Raw genomic sequence first — 19,910 nt, forward strand, 5'->3', positions numbered from 1 at the left:
CGTTGAAGAATTAGTAAAATGCTACAAGTGCATAGGTGATATTTATTAACTCCCAAACATATATGACATCAACTTCCAATGTTTCGATCCATGTCCCACAATTCCATTGATGTCAGTCCCTGATCCACTGCTTCTTACAAATTACCTTGACAGAGACCATTTCAGTCAAAACGTCGGAAGTTTAAGTCTGTATATACGTTTGGAAGTTAATAAATATCACTTATGCAGCTACATCATTTTATTAATTATTCAGTGCTGAAGTATCTTCTAATTTTGGGAATTTTTGTCTTTCTTATGAGCACGAACATATGCATTAGAGCGAAGCTGTGTATTTTTCTGAGTATGGAGTGTCTGGACTGTTTTTTTAAGCACTCCTATGACAAATCCAGTGGCGGACATACAGCCGATGCAGCCGGTGCAGCTGCACCGGGGCCCAGAGGGTCAGGGGAGCACTTGCCGGGCGGCTAATACTGAGGGCAATCTGGCCTGCTTCTCGGAGACTGAAGCTCCGGGGGGCCCATGGCCAGATTGCCCTCTCATGTGCGGTGGGCAGGGAGCGATCCCTTCAGCTCCGCTGCCTACAGGAGGAAAACAGCAGCAGAACCGAGGGATCCGTCCTCTCCTTCCTGCCCTGCGCTTCCTCCCTGACACAGACGAGCAAAGCTTGATGATGTCATCATGCAGCACGCGCCTGGGTCAGGGAGAAAGTTACCGGCAACGAGGATGCTGCAGGGGATCAGGCTGAGAGGTAAGTTGTTTTTTCTGCTTTTTTTTTACTGAAACGCTGCTGAGAGGAACAGGAGAATGAGGGGAGGTGGGGGAGAGTAATGATGGGGATGGTGGAGATGGGAAGAGCAATGATGGGGATGGGGAGAGCAATGATGGGATGGAGAGAGCAATGATGGAGATGGTGGCGATGGGGAGAGCAATGATGGGGATGGTGGCGATAGGGAGAGCAATGATGGGGATTGGGAGAGCAATGATGGGGGTGGTGGCGATGGGGAGAGCAATGATGGGGATGGTGGCAATGGGGAGAGCAATGATGGGGATGGTGGGGATAGGGAGAGAAATGATGGGGCTGGGGAGAGCAATGATGGGGGTGCTGAGAGAGAGCAATGATGAGGATGGGGAGAGCAATGACGAGTTGCTGGGAGAGAGCAATGACGCGGGTGCTGGGAGAGAGCAATTATGGGGGTGCTGGGAGAGCAATGACGGGGGTTCTGGGAGAGCAATGACGGGGGTTCTGGGAGAGCAATGATGGGGGTGCTGGGAGAGCAATGATGGGGTTGCTGGGAGAGCAATGATGGGGTTGCTGGGAGAGAGCAATGACGGGGTGCTGGGAGAGAGCAATGACAGGGGTGCTGGGAGAGAGCAATGACAGGGGTGCTGGGAGAGAGCAATGATGGGGGTGCTTGGAAAGAGCAATGATGGGTGTGGTGGGAGAGAGTAATCATGGGGGTGGGGAGAGCAATGATGGGGGTGCTGGGAGAGAGCAATGACGAGAATGGGAAAAGCAATGACGAGTTGCTGGGAGAGAGCAATGACGGGGGTGCTGAGAAAGCAATTATGGGGGTGCTGGGAGAGAGCAATGACGGGGGTGATGGGAAAGAGCAATGATGGGGGTGGGGAGAGAAATGATGGGGGTGCTGGGAGAGAGCAATGACGAGGATGAGGAGAGCAATGACAAGTTGCTGGGAGAGAGCAATGACGGGGGTGCTGGGAGAGCAATTATGGGGGAGCTGGGAGAGAGCAATGCTGGGGGTTCTGGGAGAGAGCAATGATGGGGGTTCTGGGAGAGAACAATGATGGGGGTGCTGGGAGAGAGCAATGATAGGGGTGCTGGGAGAGAGCAATGATGGGATGCTGGGAGAGAGCAATGACGGGGGTACTGGGAGAGAGCAATGACAGGGGTACTGGGAGAGAGCAATGATGGGGGTTTCACTTTGCTTGTACTGTAAGGCCTTTATCTATATTTTCTGTGTGCACATAGCCTTACAGTTAATTGGGGAGAGTCACAGAGACTGAATAATTTATATTATTGGTCGGTGGAGATTATAGTTAATGGGGGGCACAGTGCTGCTTATCATTTTATATTTTGATTGGTGCAAGACTAATAGTATATTAATGGGGGGTACATATCTGTATTCAGGGGCGCAGTGCGAGTGAAACCCATGTATATATACAATATATGTGACCTTGGTTTTTTTAGGGCTGCACTGATCATTGTGACAAGACGAGTCGTGGCTGGGAGATGTCGACTGTGGCGCCCCTGAGGGTTCGACCGCCACAGGGATGCTGCACTTCTTTAATGGAGTGTAGTGTTCCTCCTCTGAAGTAAGAACAGTGTGATAGTCGTGACCCAACCTTTGCATCCAACACCACATTTCTCCACCGGAGGGGGCTAGTATGCACTAGGTGCTGCCCTCCTGGTTACAGGGAGACTGGGGAACCAAGAGTTAGGGGAACCATTTAGTGGGTGAGGGTGGAGGACTCACATTTTAGTGACACTTAATAATTCATATTTAATAAAAAGCCATCTTGGTTGTTGGTCCTTGTTAGAAGTCTTTTGATCGTGATCTCCCTCCCTGAGCGTGGATCCTGTGTGGGCCTGCATCGGATGGGGACACAGCCCTCGTACCCCGGCCTTGGGTCGAGGGACAGGTTGTAGACAAGGAATGTCTCAACCCGGTCAAGGACCACGACCAAGAAGGCCTGGAGCTTAAGGGTGTAGATCCATAGCAAATGGATCCCGGGGAGGATGCAGAAGGAGCGGCGTACGCCACCTGTCCTCACCACCTGATATATTCAGAGGGAGTCTGGCTGCAAGAGGGGTACCGGCCCCCGACACCCGACCTTGCTACTCTATGTCCTGGTCGAGAAAGCCCGGAAGGCCCTGAGGATCCCATCGGGTATCGGACGGAGCGGAGCTGCCACCCGTACCCTTGTTCTGAGAGGAGCTCAGAGGGAGACCCGGCCTATTCGCACACACACGGACAGGAAAGGATTCGGTCTGTAGTTCAGGAACACTCTGGTGTAGGGTGCCGATTGAACGCTGGACTTACTCGGAGATTGTCGGACCCCCGCCCCTGGTGACCGCAGGACTCCATGGGGAGCAGGGAGTCGCCTTCCTTCTGCCAACTCTAAAGTGAGTAAAGCCTTGGAAGTTCACCCCTATGGCCTCCGGACTGTTTATTCTGCGCCACACCGCGCGACGCGGCATCCGTTCTCCTCTGCTACTACCCCCTCCATCCTGTCTCTCTGCCCTGAGGCCCTGCTCCGCCTGTGGGGAGCAGTAATAACCTTGGCCGCTATAACACCATGCCTCAGTGGACTGCAGCGGCGCTGGTGGCCTTCACCAGGTGCCACAGGTGGCGTAGTCGTAAATCAGCCACTCAACCCGGATAAGCCCACACCATCCTTTTTAATGTGATGGCCCTGAGCACGGGTCGGGTCCGGGCCACGGCTGCACCCCATCTCTCCATCACAGGACCCGACTCCGAGTCCCCCAACTCCCAGGGTAAACAAAAGGGCTTCCGAGAAGAGGCGTCACACGACATGAAGGTCTGACCAGATGGAGAAGAAGCAGCAGAAACCGACTCTGATCAGATGAGACATCAGTGGTAAGCGCCTGGATATAAATATTATTCTGTATCTGCACTGTGTGACTTGGAGTGATAATGTTATCTGAAAAATCCCTTAGGCTGTATTCTCACATTTGTGTGAAATATCCATGTGTTGCCAGATTTTTTTATCGGATGGTCCACGGACTCGTAGAGTTTTATAGATCCATTCACACATCCATGAAAATCACGGATCTGAGAATGAGATCTGTGAGGGTCAGAGAATGTCCTGTTCTGATCCAATTTTGAGGATTAGAATAGGACATGCTCAATGCGTCTGTAAAAGGGGCAGCACACCGACACTGCACACAGATACAGGAATGTATAGTGTACTCACTTATTATGTATAGCGCCATCCTTAGTTATATAGTTTCATCTTTTATTATGTATAACACCCTCCTTTATTACGTACCATTCTCTCTAGTTATATATAGCTTCCTCTGCTGTTATGTACAGTGCTGTCCCTTACATAGCATATTCTTATTTTTGTCTGTCACAGCGCCCTCTTTTATTACATAGTCGTCTCTTGTTTGATATAAGGCTATGTAAGAGGTATATATATGTGTGTGGCTATATATACATCTGTAGCTTTGTCGCCATAAAAGGTGGGGAGCCCAGACACATTTCTTGCACAGGGGCCCCAAGCAGCCAGTGTCCGCCCCTGGACAAATCTGTATCAGAAACAAGATGATCCTGTTCACAGTAACCAAGGTCAGCATCCATATTCTACAGCCCACAGAAATGTTGACAATGGCACTGCTATTGTTTCCAATTTTCCAATGGGCAATTGTTATGATCTGCTACAAGCACTAAGGAAAGAAAGGAGATCTGTCCCTACAATAGAACTAAGCTAGATCCCTACAATGTAACGGGGAACCTGATCCTGCGATCAGACCCGCTAAAGTCCTCGGCTAGTCTGTACGAAGACCTATAGATGCAAGGGAGGGATCCCTACAAGAACTAGGGACTGGGATAAAGTTGGGCACCTCCTAGCAGAAATTGAAGCAGTAAAAGACAAACACACAACATAGAACATAAAGGTCCGAAGACCAAGCTAAACAGACTAAGAAAGGTAACTAAGCACCAGGCTAACTTAAGAGTAGAAATTACAATGAAGTCCAGCAAGGCCAGGAGGGCGGAGCAGGATTAAATAGGCAAACAAGGTCATGTGACCATCAAGATAGAAAAAACCTAACAGGAGAGTTCTAACAGTACCCCCTCTTCTATGAGGATCCTCCGGATCCCCTAGGCCCAGGCTTATCAGGAAACCTCTTGTGAAATGCTCTGACAAGTCTGGAAGCAGAAACATCATCCACCCTCACCCATGAGTTATCCTCGGGTCCGAAACCCTTCCAAGCGACGAGATACTGCAAACTCCCTCTATACCGTCTAGAATTTAGGATGCGGAAAATTTCGTATTCCCCGTCCTCCACCACCGGAGGAACAGTGGCAGAGACGTCTCCATCCGACACACAAGCTCTTTTCAACAGAGAAACATGAAACACCGGATTAATCTTCCAGGAGGTAGGAACCTCCAACCTAACAGCAGATTGGTTAACTACCTGAAGCACCTTAAAGGGCCCTACAAACTTGGGACCCAATTTTTTAGAAGGAATCCTCAACCACAGATTCTTAGAGGACAACCAAACCATGTCACCAATAGCAAACAAAACCTCTTGCCGTTTCCTATCAAAGTACCTCTTAGATTTTTTGTTAGCCTCCTGAAGATTACCACGCACATCTGTCCAAACTCTCTCCAAGTCACCGGAAAAACTCTCCTCCTCAGGCACAGCCGATACCAATTTGGAGAATGACCCAAAAGACAGATGTCTCCCAGAACAACAAAAAAAAGGCGAACAACCAGCAGAAGAGGATGTATGGTTGTTAAGAGCAAACTCAGCAAGCGGCAGAAACTCAGACCACCCCTCCTGATTGTCTGCCACAAAACAATGCAAGAACTGCTCAACATCCTGATTCTTCATTTCTGTCTGGCCATTAGACTCAGGATGATATCGGGATGAAAACGACAAATGAACTCCCAACCTGTCACAAAAAGCATGCCAAAAACGAGCCACGAACTGAGGTCCCCTATCCGAAACAATGTCAGTAGGAACGCCATGTAGTCTGACAATTTCCTTGACAAAGGCCTTAGCGAGTGTCTTAGCGCAGGGCAGTTTGATGAAAGGAACCAAGTGACACATCTTGCTAAAACGGTCCACGACCACCCAGATGACTGTGAAACCCTCAGAGGGGGGAAGGTCAGTAATAAAGTACATAGCCAGATGTGTCCAAGGTGCACTAGGAACCTCCAGAGGGCAAAGCAACCCCGCTGCAGGAGTATGTGAAGACTTAGATCTAGCACACACCGTACATTGACGCACCCACTTAATGACTTCCTTCTGCCATCCAGGCCACCAAAAACTGCGACCCACAAGTCTCTTGGTCTCAGAAATTCCTGGATGACCTGCCAACCGAGACTCATGACACTCAACAAACAAATCTCTCCTAAAGGTCCTAGGCACAAACAACCTCCCATGGGGAGTGTTAGATGGGGCATTCTCCTGTGCTTTAAGAATCTCATCTTCCAAAACGGAGTCCAATGCAGCAATCACAACACCTTCTTGTAAAATGCTCCCCTCCTCCTCAGCACCGACCATGGGAGAAAAGCTGCGAGACAAAGCATCAGCTTTAACATTCTTGGTACCCGGGATGTAAGTAATGGAAAAATTAAACCGCGAGAAAAAAAGTGCCCACCTAGCCTGACGGGCATTCAAGCGCTTGGCAGCATCAAGATAGATCAGATTTTTATGATCAGTGAAAACCTGAATGGGAAATTCAGCACCTTCCAAGAAATGACGCCAGTGTTCAAATGCGAGTTTAATAGCCAGCAATTCCCTATTACCAATATCGTAATTAAGTTCAGTCTCAGAAAATTTTTTTGAAACAAAAGCACAGGGATGTACTCCATCCTTGTTTTTCTGAGACAACACCGCACCGACCCCCACCGAAGAAGCATCAACCTCAACCAAAAACGGCTTAGTCACATCAGGCTGCATAAGGATGGGAGCAGAGCTGAACCTCTGCTTTAGAAACACAAAAGCTTCAATGGCCTCAGTAGTCCACTGAACCGCATTAGCACCTTTCCTGGTGAGATCGGTCAGTGGTTTGACAATAATAGAAAAATTTGTAATAAATTTTCTGTAATAATTGGTGAAACCCAAAAACCTCTGTATTGATTTCAAACCAATAGGCCTAGGCCATTCCTGAACCGCCTGAACCTTCACAGGGTCCATCTCAAAGCCTTCGCTGGAGATAATGTAGCCGAAAAAACTAATTCTCTGTACAGCAAACTCACATTTCTCCAGCTTAGCAAAAAGCGAATTGTCAATTAATAACTGTAATACCTCACGTACGCTCCGCCAATGAGACTCCAGATCAGGCGAATAAATCAAAATGTCATCCAAATACACAACCACATTTTTGCCGATCAAAGGTCTAAGGATGTCATTAATAAGATTCTGAAAAAATGCTGGAGCATTGGTAAGACCAAAAGGCATAACCAGGTTCTCAAAATGACCCACAGGAGTGTTAAAAGCAGTCTTCCATTCATCACCCTCCTTCATGCGCAACAAATTGTATGCCCCCCGGAGATCAATTTTAGAGAACCACTTGGCCCCCACTAACTGGTTAAACAAATCAGGAATCAATGGCAGTGGGTAAGGATTGCGTACAGTAATTTAATTAATCTCACGAAAATCCAGACAAGGACGTAAACCGCCGTCCTTTTTTTTAACAAAAAAAAATCCAACAGCCACAGGAGACTTGGAAGGCCTAATGTGACCGGCGGCCAAGCTTGTCTTTATGTATTCCTCCAAAGCCTTTCTCTCAGGAATAGTAAGATTAAATAAACGACTTTTAGGAAGAGTCGCTCCAGGGACAAATTCAATGGTACAATCATAGTCTCTATGGGGAGGCAATATTTGTGACTCCTCCTCAGAAAAAACTCTCCAAAAATCCTGAATAGGTACAGGTAATTCCCCTTTTTCCACCGCAGCAATACGTCCGTTACAACACTTGTCATAACACTTAGGACTCCAGGACTTAATTTCATTGGTAGACCAATCCAGTACAGGATTGTGCAATTTTAACCAGGGTAACCCCAAAATTACTGGAGAAGGCAAATTATTTAATACCACCAAATCCAAATTTTCTTGGTGAACACCATTAATAGTGAGGGGAAATTCACAGACCTTGTGAGTAACACTCTTCAAGGGGGAGCCATCGACAGAAACCACAGCAATAGGGGATGACAAAGGTTTGGGTTTTAATTTAAGTTTTTCCAAGAATCCCCCATCAATCACATTCAGAGTAGAACCACAATCCACAAATATCCGAAATTCAATTAATTCTTCCTGAGCAGCAGTAGTAGCAGAAAGAAATACCCCCTTAGAATTTAAACAGGCAATACGGGCGTAACTGACCTTTTTTTTTTCTTTGTTCATACGAAGTACACAGTTCTTAATAAAATGGTCAGATTTCCCGCAATAAAAGCACAAACCTTCAGAAGATCTGCGGTCTTTTTCCTGAGAGCGGGGTGCCATTGCCCCTATCTCCATTGGCTCTCCAATGTCAGTACAGACCCTCTCAAGACTCGGAGCTGACATGGCAGAGGATTTACTTTCATTAACCCTTGCACGCAGTCTCCTGTCCACCCGTATAGCTAATTGCATAGCCTCCTGCAAGTTTCCAGGTGTGGGATAAGCAATCAGCAAATCCTTAACCCTTTCACCTAGCCCCGCAAGAAACAAACTTTTCAAAGCTGAATCGTTCCACCCCAACTGGGCAGACCACCGACGGAAGTGAGAACAATATTTTTCCACATTACCTGATCCCTGCCTCAAATGTCTTAATTCAGTCTCAACTGATGAGACACGATCAGGATCATCATACAACAAACCCAAAGCAGAAAAAAAAACTATCCACTGATCTAAAGCATGGATCACTAGATTGGAGAGAAAAGGCCCATCCCTGAGGTTCTTTGCGCAAAAGTGACATTATGAACCCTATGCGCTGTGATTCATCACCAGAGGATCTGGGTCTCAAACGAAAATACAATAAACAAGCATTTTTAAAGGAAAAAAATTCCTGTTGATCACCAAAGAATAAATCAGGCAAACGTACCTTTGGCTCCACAAAATGTGCTCCAGAACAGCTACTCACGTGTTGTTGGAGCTCGGCCACCTCCAGAGAGAGTCCCTGCAGGCGTTGAGCCAAATCCTGAACCGACACCATGATGGAAACTGGAAGTCTTTCCTTAGAGATATTTTTGGGCTGGACTTACTGTTATGATCTGCTACAAGCACTAAGGAAAGAAAGGAGATCTGTCCCTACAATAGAACTAAGCTAGATCCCTACGATGTAACGGGGAACCTGATCCTGCGATCAGACCCGCTAAAGTCCTCGGCTAGTCTGTATGAAGACCTATAGATGCAAAGGAGGGATCCCTACAAGAACTAGGGACTGGGATAAAGTTGGGCACCTCCTAGCAGAAATTGAAGCAGTAAAAGACAAACACACAACATAGAACATAAAGGTCCGAAGACCAAGCTAAACAGACTAAGAAAGGTAACTAAGCACCAGGCTAACTTAAGAGTAGAAATTACAATGAAGTCCAGCAAGGCCAGGAGGGCGGAGCAGGATTAAATAGGCAAACAAGGTCATGTGACCAGCAAGATAGAAAAAACCTAACAGGAGAGTTCTAACAGCAATCAGGCCATTTTTTTTCTGAAATGGTTTTATTACATTACATTCAATTGTACAACTGTACTGTGGGTGGCCACGCCTATTATCACATCTATTATCTTTGTGTTTTTTTTAAGATATCTTATTTAGAGCTATATTATTTGATAAGAATTATAAATCACTTTTAGAGCAATTTAATAATGTTTGTAATAGAAAACATGATCTATTGCCAAAAATGAAGTTAAATCTGACATTGACAGAATGAGCTCACTGATGAATTCTCACGTAACCCTTTTTGCAGTAAGTAAGATAAAATTTTTAATGAAATCCAGATTAAAAAAATATATTTTTAGACAAAAGTAAGAAAATAAATTGTCACCAAAGGTGGATAATCCCTTTAATGAATGGATATTGGTAAATTATTCTACTTAAATGGATATGATAATTTCTGCAAATTCATTTTATTCTTTGAATAATAAAAAATTATTAACATTGCTACTTTCTATCAATATGAAAATTTATTGTTTACTTGCCATGGATGCAAATGTATCCCGGTCAATGTGAAGAACATACAGGTTCACGGCCGGTGACCGTACAGTTAGCAGAGCTGAGTCTTATAATGTACCAAGCACCAGCAAGTCCATCACTTGTCTCTGACTGATGCCCAAAATGATGGCATTTTGTCATAAAAAACAGCAACCATGTTACATGGTAGAGATCTAGAAGCCAAATGTTCTGGGCCTTAGATTATGAATGTTAAATACAACTTCACAACCATTTGTTTTCATTGCACAGATATTTATTTAATTATTTTACTCACTTATATAGCGTCATTAATTCCACAGCGTTTTACAGACATAATCATCACTGTCCCCATTGGGGCTCACAATTTACATTACCTATCAGTATGTCTTTGGAGTGTGCGAGGAAACCGGAGAACCTTAGGAAATCCACACAAACACGGGGAGAACATACAAACTACTTGCAGATGTTGTCCTTGGTGGGATTTGAACCCAGGACCCCAGCGCTGCAAAGCAACAGTGCTGTTCCATGCAAAGAGTATTAACTAAAAGTATACTACCATTAAGGTTCATGCAGACGAATAGAACTCATTCCCATGTTATTCTATGGGGCTGTTCACATATCAGATTTTTTGCATGGACCAAAACGGTCCAAGGAAAAAAATTGCAGCATACACGATTTGCCTACTATCGGATGGCACATGCCCATTCATGCCTATTCATGCCTATGGTTCAGCGGAAAACATTGGACCGCACTCGGATGAGAAAATCGAATCACACTCTGATCATACTTTGACTCTCAGCGTGTGATTGGCATAATCAGACCAATTTTCTCGGATGTGGACAAAACGGTTGTGTGACCCTCTGAATGAAATATGATACAAGAGTTTTTCCCATATTACAGCATATTCAGTATAATGTTTGCATCAGCCATAAGTGAGTTCCTAGAAAGGAAGGTTATGCAGCGGGCCATGTTACAGATTTACACACCTGAATAATTCAGCATCATCTGTTAAGAACTTTGGTAGATTTGAGTCCCTCAAAGCCCGAATCAGGACCACATCTTCATCTAAATCAGGATTCTCTCTCTTTAATGAGCTTAAAAAGAAAGAAAGTTGCACATATTTTAGTATATCTTTTTAAGGTAAAAGTCTAGTATAATGCACAGACATTTCTTACCCAGCCATAACTAAAACTGATTTGACAGCTCTCATCCCAAAATCATAGTGATCTTGTTGGGACAACTGCTCACTGCAAAGTTTATACATTTGTGTCATCTTGCGTGCCAGAACTTTACTGGATTCAAAACCTTCAGAATACAGAATGACCTGAAAATTAAAAAGAAAAGAAAAAAGATGTATTTTTTTTTTTTTAAACGGACAGATAATTTTATTATAATTATTATTATTGTTATTATTTAACTTTACTCTTACCTCAGCAATCAAAGCATAATTTGGCACCATCATAGAAAATGGTCTGAAAAGTGCCTTCAGGTTGTCTGGTAGCTCAGTCCTTCCTGCATAGCCTGGGTTCATTGTAATAAATGCTGCACATGTCATAACCAGCTTGATCTCTCGACCTTCAAACATAAATCTGGAGAGCTACAGAGAAAGTTACATAGTTTTGATGAACTACCGGTATTTTTTATACACATACAGTATTTGTAGTTACCCTTAGTTTAGTAAAACGTTGTACAATGTTTTAGACTGCTATCATCATTCCTTCATTCATTTTCAGATTCCTTGATTTTTCAGTTTAGTCTGCTTCTAGTTTCACATTTTTCTTGTGTTTTTCATGTTGTATTTGAGGTATATTGTTGTAGAATTCTGCTTTTACTAGTTCTTAATTATCAGCACACCTTTACTAGTTCTTAATTATCAGCACACCTTAATTCCAGAGCTGTTCTTTATTTCTATAGCTCATGAGGGATCTACTCTCTAATTTGCTAAAAAGTAATGATGCTGTAGAGCAGGGTCACTAACAGGGCAGGCGTCAGCACCCGGCGCACCTGGGCAAGTGCCGGGGCCCGGAGCAGGCGGGGGGGGGGGGCACTCACCGTCGGGCACCCCGGCGCGCTATGGGACCCATGAGCGGTGAGGTGCCGGTGTCAGCGCCCGCTCCCCACGCTTGCTCAGGGCCTCGGCACAATACTCACCTCTCCCCGTGCCTCCGCAGCAGCTCCGGTCTCTTCCGCGGCTGCTGCATGGTTACGTCTCAGGTCAGAGGGCGCAGTGACATCTTTACACCGTGCTCTCTTCTGAGTCATCACAGACAGAGCAGAGTGGGAAGACGCCGGTGTGGCACCCCTGCGGGTTCGGTCGCCACAGAGGTACTGCATCTCACCCAGAGGTGTGGTATTTCACTCTCAGGTAAGGAAGGAGTACTGCCCGGGACCCTAACACCTGCATTCATTACACCACACTTCAGAGGGCAGGGCGAGATTGCTCCTACGGGAGAGCACAGTCCCTGGTCCTTGACTGGAGTGGGGGGAACCCAGTAAGGGGGAACCATGTAATGGGTGTGGGTGGAGGACGTAGATCAGGGGAGCACTTCAGTAGCTGTATAAAAAGGGGAGCCATCTTAGAAAGACAAGCCAGTCAGAGGAGGAAAGTGTGTGGAGCAGAGGCTCTGCAGGAGCTCTGCTCCGGAGGCAGGCCTAGTGAGAGGCCCAGGACTGAGAGAGGTGAGGGAGCAGGAGAAAGGCTCTAGGACCAGAAGGGATGCCAGGAGTACGGGAAGTGCTGGAGGCCACCCGTACGCCCGAATCGGCCAGGCGGTGGAGGGATCGAGCCGCAGAGGGGACCGGCCCCTAAACTAGTGGAGAACTACAAGGCTCAGCTAGGAACCGGAGGCTGCTGTACTTGTAAGGTGCAGTGGCCACATCCGCAATTATATCGCCGAGAAGGTGGCCACAGAGGGTCCAGGGGACTGCAGGTCGCCTGATAAGACCCGAGGTTACCAGATTGGGACACTGATTGCGAGGCGCAGGGCAGGAGGGTGAGAGCCAGCGCAGGAAGACGACTGAGAAAGGCACACAGAAAGGGGTCCCGTTAAGTGCTCCTGAATTATCTGAGGGATTGCTGAACCCCTGCTTGGTGAACGCAGCGTGACGTGGGAGGCTGTACCTGTACAGTGCAACCTGGGTGGAGGACGTAGATCAGGGGAGCAACCTGAAGGACTTAAGAACTGTGAGTAAACTTGGAAGACTGCACCCCACTGTCTCTGTGATTATTACCTGCGCCATCACCCCCTGCACTACAACGCCCAGCATAACCTATAACATCTACACTGCCCTGGAGCTAAGCTCTACCGGTGGAGAGCCACACCATCCCTGCTGCACTCACATCAGCTCCAGAGGACCTGCTCCGCAGCGGCAGCTCCCTTTAGCCGCATACCACAGGTGGTGTCATGAACTTTATACAAACTTTATAAATCCCCTGTAAATAATTCCCCTTTTGATTGACCGCCCTGGGTCACGGACCGGGTCACCGCCACTGTGACATTTCTCCAAATGACGACCGGCCCGGCACCGAGTATCCCACGGCCCAGGGGGCGCGTCAACTTTGGCGTCACGAACAGGATATGCAACCCACCCGTTATCACCGGGTATTGTGCGCCTACAGACTGTTTTCTATACTGAATGTGGCGCCAGCCCCATTCAGTTTTCTATACTGAATGTGGCGCCATTATGTGCGTGATCAAAGACAACAATACAGAACCTCTCATCGTGGGCCGGGTCCCAGAATGGCGCCAAAAGCGCAACCTGCCCCCTGCAACTGTGGCCATACACATAGATGTGTCCATCAAGGTGGGGAAGACACCCCCAGGTGTGACCGACAGCAAGCAGCCATGGGACCGCCCCAGAAAGGGGAGAGGGGAAAAGAAAACTTGGAAACAGGGTGTGGTCTCCAGCAGACCAGACAGACCACACCCGGCAGGCAAGATGGAGGGAGGTGAGCCTGAGACCCCGGCCCGCGGCCTGCAGCCAAGCGAGACACCTCTTACCCTGGCAGAGGTGATCTACAAGTTGACCCTGGAGGATGCGGAGTTACTCCATGCCGAGATGCGTGAGCTCAGTCGGCGGGTAGGAGAGGCCAAGAGGACAGCCATCGCCGGCTGGAAGATGGAGGTGCTGGGGAAGATAGAGGCCAGGCGGCAGCGAGTCCCGTGTTCCACCGACAGCGCCCCAGCCCCAGCGGAGCCAAACCAGGACCAGGAGGCAGAGAGCAGCCAAGGAGCGGCCACAGGAGCAGGTAGGAAGAGTTTCCCTGTCCCGGGCGCAGACCGCGCTGACCTGCTCCTGGGCCCCCTGGCGGCGCCTCCATACCCAGGCGCGCACGCTCCCAACTTGCTCCCAGGCCCAGAATTTACTACACCGGGTGCCTGCTCCACCGACCAGCTCCGCGATCCCCCAGCGAAATCCCCATACCACCTGGCCAGCTCCGCCAATCCGCTCCTCGATCCCCTGGCGGAATACCCATACCACCCGGGCGCCTGCTCAGCTGACCTGCTCCTGGGCCCCCTACCAGAGCCGCCTGCCCCCGCATCCGAGTGGGGATACAGAACCCCCTCTTTCGACTGGTCCACCAGGAATGAAGGCCAGCAGAGACGCCCTCTGGCTCCCACACCTGCGCCCCCGATTACCTGCGCAGAGGGAGAGGAGTTCCGGTGGGACGACCGGGCAGGGGACCTCATGGGGTTCCTGAGCGAGACGCAAGCCCAGGCCCTCTGGAGGGAAGAGCACTGCAGGAGGGAGCTCTGACAGTTAGAAAAGGAGAGGCACGACCGGCAAGTGCGGTCGGAGCACATGGAGGCCAGAAATATGGCGGCCAAGGCCCGGGCCCGCCAGGTAAAGTCCACCACACCCAGTCCCCGTCTGGAGGGGATAGTGGTCAAATTTGACTTGGACGCTGGGTGGAGCTTTATACGGGAGCCCCACACTGATAGTGACATATTTGTTAACCGGCGGTATGTAGAACCCCACCTCCAACAGAGGCATTCCGGGATGGACTTAAGCCCCGGCGACTACGTTACCTTTACACGACACAAGGGCGAGCGCGGGTGGTATGCCCTCCAAGTCTACAAGGCGGCGAAGGAGAGAAAGGACATGCCCCCGCAGAACAAAGCTGTAGACCCGGCTGGGTCAGTCGGTAAGAATCAGGAGTTCCCCCGGCGGGAACACCACTATTGAACTACGTGTTGTGGAAACTGTATATAGTTACCTGGAAAGGTATGGCAGAGACACTGCAAGTTAATAGAGTTTGTGTGTGTTACCAAGTTACCCAGTAAGGGTATAAAGACATTAAGGTAGAGGACGGTGATCTTCCTAAAAACTTTCCACTGTATATAATTGCACTTCTTAAAGTGCCCCTTATTGGCTTTATGTAACAACGAATGACCTCAGAACAAAAACCTGTTTGGCGTGGCCGAAGACGTGGTCCAACACCTGGATCACCTATGCCCTGCAGCTACGCCCAGGGCCTACATTGAGGGTTTTCGGACGGGTCCCTCATGCTGTTCATGTTGCACCTTTACCAGTGAAAAGGACATCCGGCTATAAATTTCACTGCAGTTGATTAAAAATGTTTTATATGAAAAATGTTTGACGTGAGAAATGTTTTATATGTATGAAGGAAAATGTTCTTTAAAAAGTCTCACAATGTTTTGATATAGTAACCAGTAACGTTCAAGAAAATGTGCCTCCCATAAAGGGAAGAAATGTTATGTTTATGATCTTATATGTGAATGCATTCTAAAATTTTTGTAACTCTGAAATACCTTGTGTTTGCTCTGTGCCAGCCCGCGGACGTGCTGTGTTTTACCAAGGGGGTATGTGGCGCCCCAGCGCGTTCGGTCACCACAGAGGTACTGCATCTCACCCAGAGATGTGGTATCTCACTCTCAGGTAAGGATACAGTGCTGCCCGGGACCCTAACACCTGCATTCATTACACAACACTTCAGAGGGCAGGGCAAGATTGCTCCTACGGGACAGCACAGTCCCTGGTCCCTGGCTGGAGTGGGGGGAACCCAGTGAGGGGGAACCATGTAGTGGGTGTGGGTGGAGGACGTAGATCAGGGGAGCAACCTGAAGGACTTAAGAACTGTGAGTAAACTTGGAAGACTGCACCCCACTGTCTCTGTGATTATTGCCTGCGCCATCACCCCCTGCACTACAACGCCCAGCATAACCTATAACATCTACACTGCCCTGGAGCTAAGCTCTACCGGTGGAGAGCCACACCATCCCTGCTGCACTCACATCAGCTCCAGAGGACCTGCTCCGCAGTGGCGGCTCCCTTTAGCCGCATACCACAGGTGGCGTCACGAACTTTATACAAACTTTATAAATCCCCTGTAAATAATTCCCCTTTTGATTGACCGCCCTGGGTCACAGACCGGGTCACCGACACTGTGACATTTCCCCAAACGTCGACCGGCCCGGCACCGAGTACCCCGCGGCCCAGGGGGCGCGTCACCGGCGCGGGTGAGGGGCCCGGAGCAGCGGCAGCAGGTGAGAAGTGAGGTGAGTATTTGATTTTTTTTTATATGTATGGAGGCATGGAGCATTATATGGTGGGGAGTGACATCCTGCATGGGGCATTATAAAGGGGGGGAGTGACATCCTGTATGGGGCATTATATGGGGGGGTGAGGTGACATCCTGCATGGGGCATTATATGGGGAGGAACAAGTGACATCCTGCATGGAGCATTATATGGGGGGGAACAAGTGACATCCTGCATGGGGCATTATATGGGGGGAGGTGACATCCTGCATGGGGCATCATATGGGGGGGGTGAGTTGACATCCTACATGGGACATTATATGGAGGGGGAGAGGTGATATCCTGCATGGGGCATTATATGGAGGGGGAGAGGTGACATCCTGCATGGGGCATTATATGGGAGGGGAGAGGTGACATCCTGCATGGGGCATTATATGGGGGTGACATCCTGCATGGGGCATTATATGGGGGGGGTGACATCCTGCATGGGCCATTATATGGGGGGGTGAGGTGACATCCTGCATGGGAAATTATATGGGGGTGAACAAGTGACATCCTGCATGGGGTATTATATCGGGGGGAACAAGTGACATCCTGCATGGGGCATTATATGGGGGGGAGGTGACATCCTGGATGGGGCATTATATGGGGGGGTGAGGTGACATCCTGCATAGCGCATTATATGGAGGGGGAGAAGTGACATCCTGCATGGGGAATTATATGGAGGGGGAGAGGTGACATCCTGCATGGGGCATTATATGGGGGGGAGGTGACATCCTGCATGGGGCATCATATGGGGGGGGTGAGTTGACATCCTACATGGGACATTATATGGAGGGGGTGAGGTGACATCCTGCATGGGGCATTAAATGGGGGGGTGACATCCTGCATGGGGCATTATATGGGGGGGATGACATCCTGCATGGGGCATTATATGGGAGGGTGACATCCTGCATGGGGCATTATATGGGGGGGAGAGGTGAAATCCTGCATGGGGCATTATATGGGGGGGGGAGAGGGTGACATGCTGCATGGGGCATTATAAGGGGGGGAGACATCTATCAGATGCAATCTTTATGTTGTACAACTAAAGTTACCGAGAAAACAAGGCTGTGTGTAAGCAACACTTTAGGTGGCCACTGTTGTAGCTAACTCTTGCCCTTTAGTCTGAATAAAAGACATTATGTATAAATCTAGGGGCTACACATTACATTACAAAATCAGAGCCTCATTGTGCATGGGAAACATATGGTAATTTAATTTACACTTTGCATAGGAAATAAGAATTACCTTTGCAGCTTTTGCATTCCTTATTGTGATGAGCTGCTGGGCAATAACGGACAGCACTTCAATGTCAATTCGATTAAATTCATCAAAACAACACCAGGCTCCAGACTGGGCCAAACCACTGAAGAATCGACCCATCATCTGCAAAACAAGAGCAGGAGGTGTAAAGAGCAGATGTCTCACAAATGATCGGTTTGTCATTCCGCATTATGTGCTGTGATATCAGGATGTGATACTGGTTCTCGTTAGTTCTCCATGTGAAAACACTGCATTATCTTAATTCAGAGAGCTATCATTATCTTAATTCAGAGAGTCGGTCTTAAAAACTACAATTTCCACATGCTGCTGAAACCACGCTCACATGAGGTGGCTTTGTGTGAGGGATGGCATTACTTTGAAAACTAGCCACTGTCCGTAGATGTGGTTTTGGCCATATGTGGCAACCTCATTTTGAAAAGCAAGCTATGGCTGGTAAAGAAATCTCACTCACTTGCAAATGGCTTGTAAATTCCTTATTAAGTACTGCAAAGCTGGCTGTACACATGAGATAGCTCTCGCTATCTCTCCTGACTCCTCCATACACATAAATACACATAAGAGCTCGGCTCCATTGAGTGTGTTCATGTGATTTCAACAGGAAGAAAGGAGAAAGCCACTGCCAGACATTTTTGTCAGAGGCTTAGCTCCCCTGAAAATGAAAGGATCAGGTACTGAATTTCCAACTGATCACTGCTTCTCTCCCCTAACAGTATCTGTTGGGGGAGGCTCTGAAGGCCCCATACACATCAGATGGTCAGCTGGTCCCACCGAAATTATTAGATAAGGCTAACTTTGATCTAATGTGTATGGGGCAAGGGTGTACTGCCAATAGCAGCAGAACACGTGGCCGCTAAGGGTGCACTTGGCTCTTTTCCTGCCTGTCATCACAATTTTAGCAGTATCCGTTGCATAGAATGATAGATCAGTGAGCCAAAGGCTCCGTAATCCGCTGTGGGTCTGAGACTCCGTGCACTGCACGCATGATGATTTCACTACATAGCGTCTGCAGTGCGGAGCATCAATACTCACACGGAAATGACTGGAAAATCACAAATCAAACTTTTGCTGGTGGGCCCCATGAATTTTATGTATGCCTTTAGTATGGGGACCTTAACCCCTTAAGCCCCGAGGGTGGTTTGCACGTTAATGACCAGGCCAATTTTTACAATTCTGACCACTGTCATTTTATGAGGTAATTACTCTGGAACGCTTCAACGGATCCCCCTGATTCTGAGAATGGTTTTTCGTGACATATTGTACTTCATGATTGTGGTAAAATTTCTTCGATATCACTTGCGTTTATTTGTGAAAAAAACGCAAATTTGGCGAAAATTTAGAAAATTTTGCAATTTTCAAAATTTGAATTTTTATGCCCTTAAATCAGAGAGATATGTCACACAAAAGAGTTAATAAATAACATTTCCCACATGTCTACTTTACATCAGCACAATTTTGGAACCAAAATTTTTTTTTGTTAGGGAGCTATAAGGGTTAAAAGTTGACAAGCGATTTCTCATTTTTCCAACAAAATTTACAAAACCATTTTTTTAGGGACCACATCACATTTGAAGTCACTTTGAGAGGTCTTTATGACAGAAAATACCCAAAAGTGACACCATTCTAAAAACTGCACCCCCAAGGTGCTCAAAACCACATTCAAGAACTTCATTAACCCTTCAGGTGCTTCACAGGAATTTTTTGAGTGTGGAAGAAAAAAATGAACAATTAACTTTTTTCACAAAAATGTTACTTTAGACCCAATTTTTTTTATTTTCACAGGGGTAACAAGAAAAAATGGACCCCAAAATTTGTTGTGCAATTTCCCCTGGGCACGCAGATACCCAATATTTGGGGAAAAAACACTGTTTGGGCGCACGGCAGGGCTCGGAAGGGAAGGAGCGCCATTTGACTTTTTGATTGTAAAATTTGCTTGAATAATTAGCGGACGCCATGTTGTGTTTGGAGAGCCCCTGTGTGCCCAAACATTGGAGCTCCCCCACAAGTGACTCCATTTTGGAAACTAGACCCCCCAAGGCACCTATCTAGATGCATAGTGAGCACTTGGAACCCCCAGGTGCTTCACAAATTGATTCGTAAAAATGAAAAAGTGAAAAAAAAAACACCTTTTCATTTTTATGAATCAATTTGTGAAGCACCTGGGGGTTCCAAGTGCTCACTATGCATCTAGATAGGTG

General features: G+C 47.6%; 1 protein-coding gene across 1 annotated transcript in view; it reads right to left on the reverse strand.

The window, feature by feature from the left end:
* Window positions 1-19,910, reverse strand: part of DNAH6 (dynein axonemal heavy chain 6) — a 493,878-nt gene that overhangs the window by 332,225 nt on the left and 141,743 nt on the right. The window contains exons 30-33 of the mRNA XM_073637077.1: window positions 17,680-17,817; window positions 11,317-11,484; window positions 11,063-11,211; window positions 10,874-10,981 (exon numbers count right to left, since the gene is read on the reverse strand). Of these exons, the coding sequence (XP_073493178.1) occupies window positions 10,874-10,981; window positions 11,063-11,211; window positions 11,317-11,484; window positions 17,680-17,817 (563 nt within the window). The remainder of the gene's footprint in view (window positions 1-10,873; window positions 10,982-11,062; window positions 11,212-11,316; window positions 11,485-17,679; window positions 17,818-19,910) is intronic.

The sequence above is a fragment of the Phyllobates terribilis genome, unplaced genomic scaffold (assembly GCF_046119375.1).
Source record: "Phyllobates terribilis strain yellow unplaced genomic scaffold, ASM4611937v1 Scaffold_1__5_contigs__length_1240528914, whole genome shotgun sequence".
Taxonomy (NCBI): Eukaryota; Metazoa; Chordata; class Amphibia; order Anura; family Dendrobatidae; genus Phyllobates; species Phyllobates terribilis.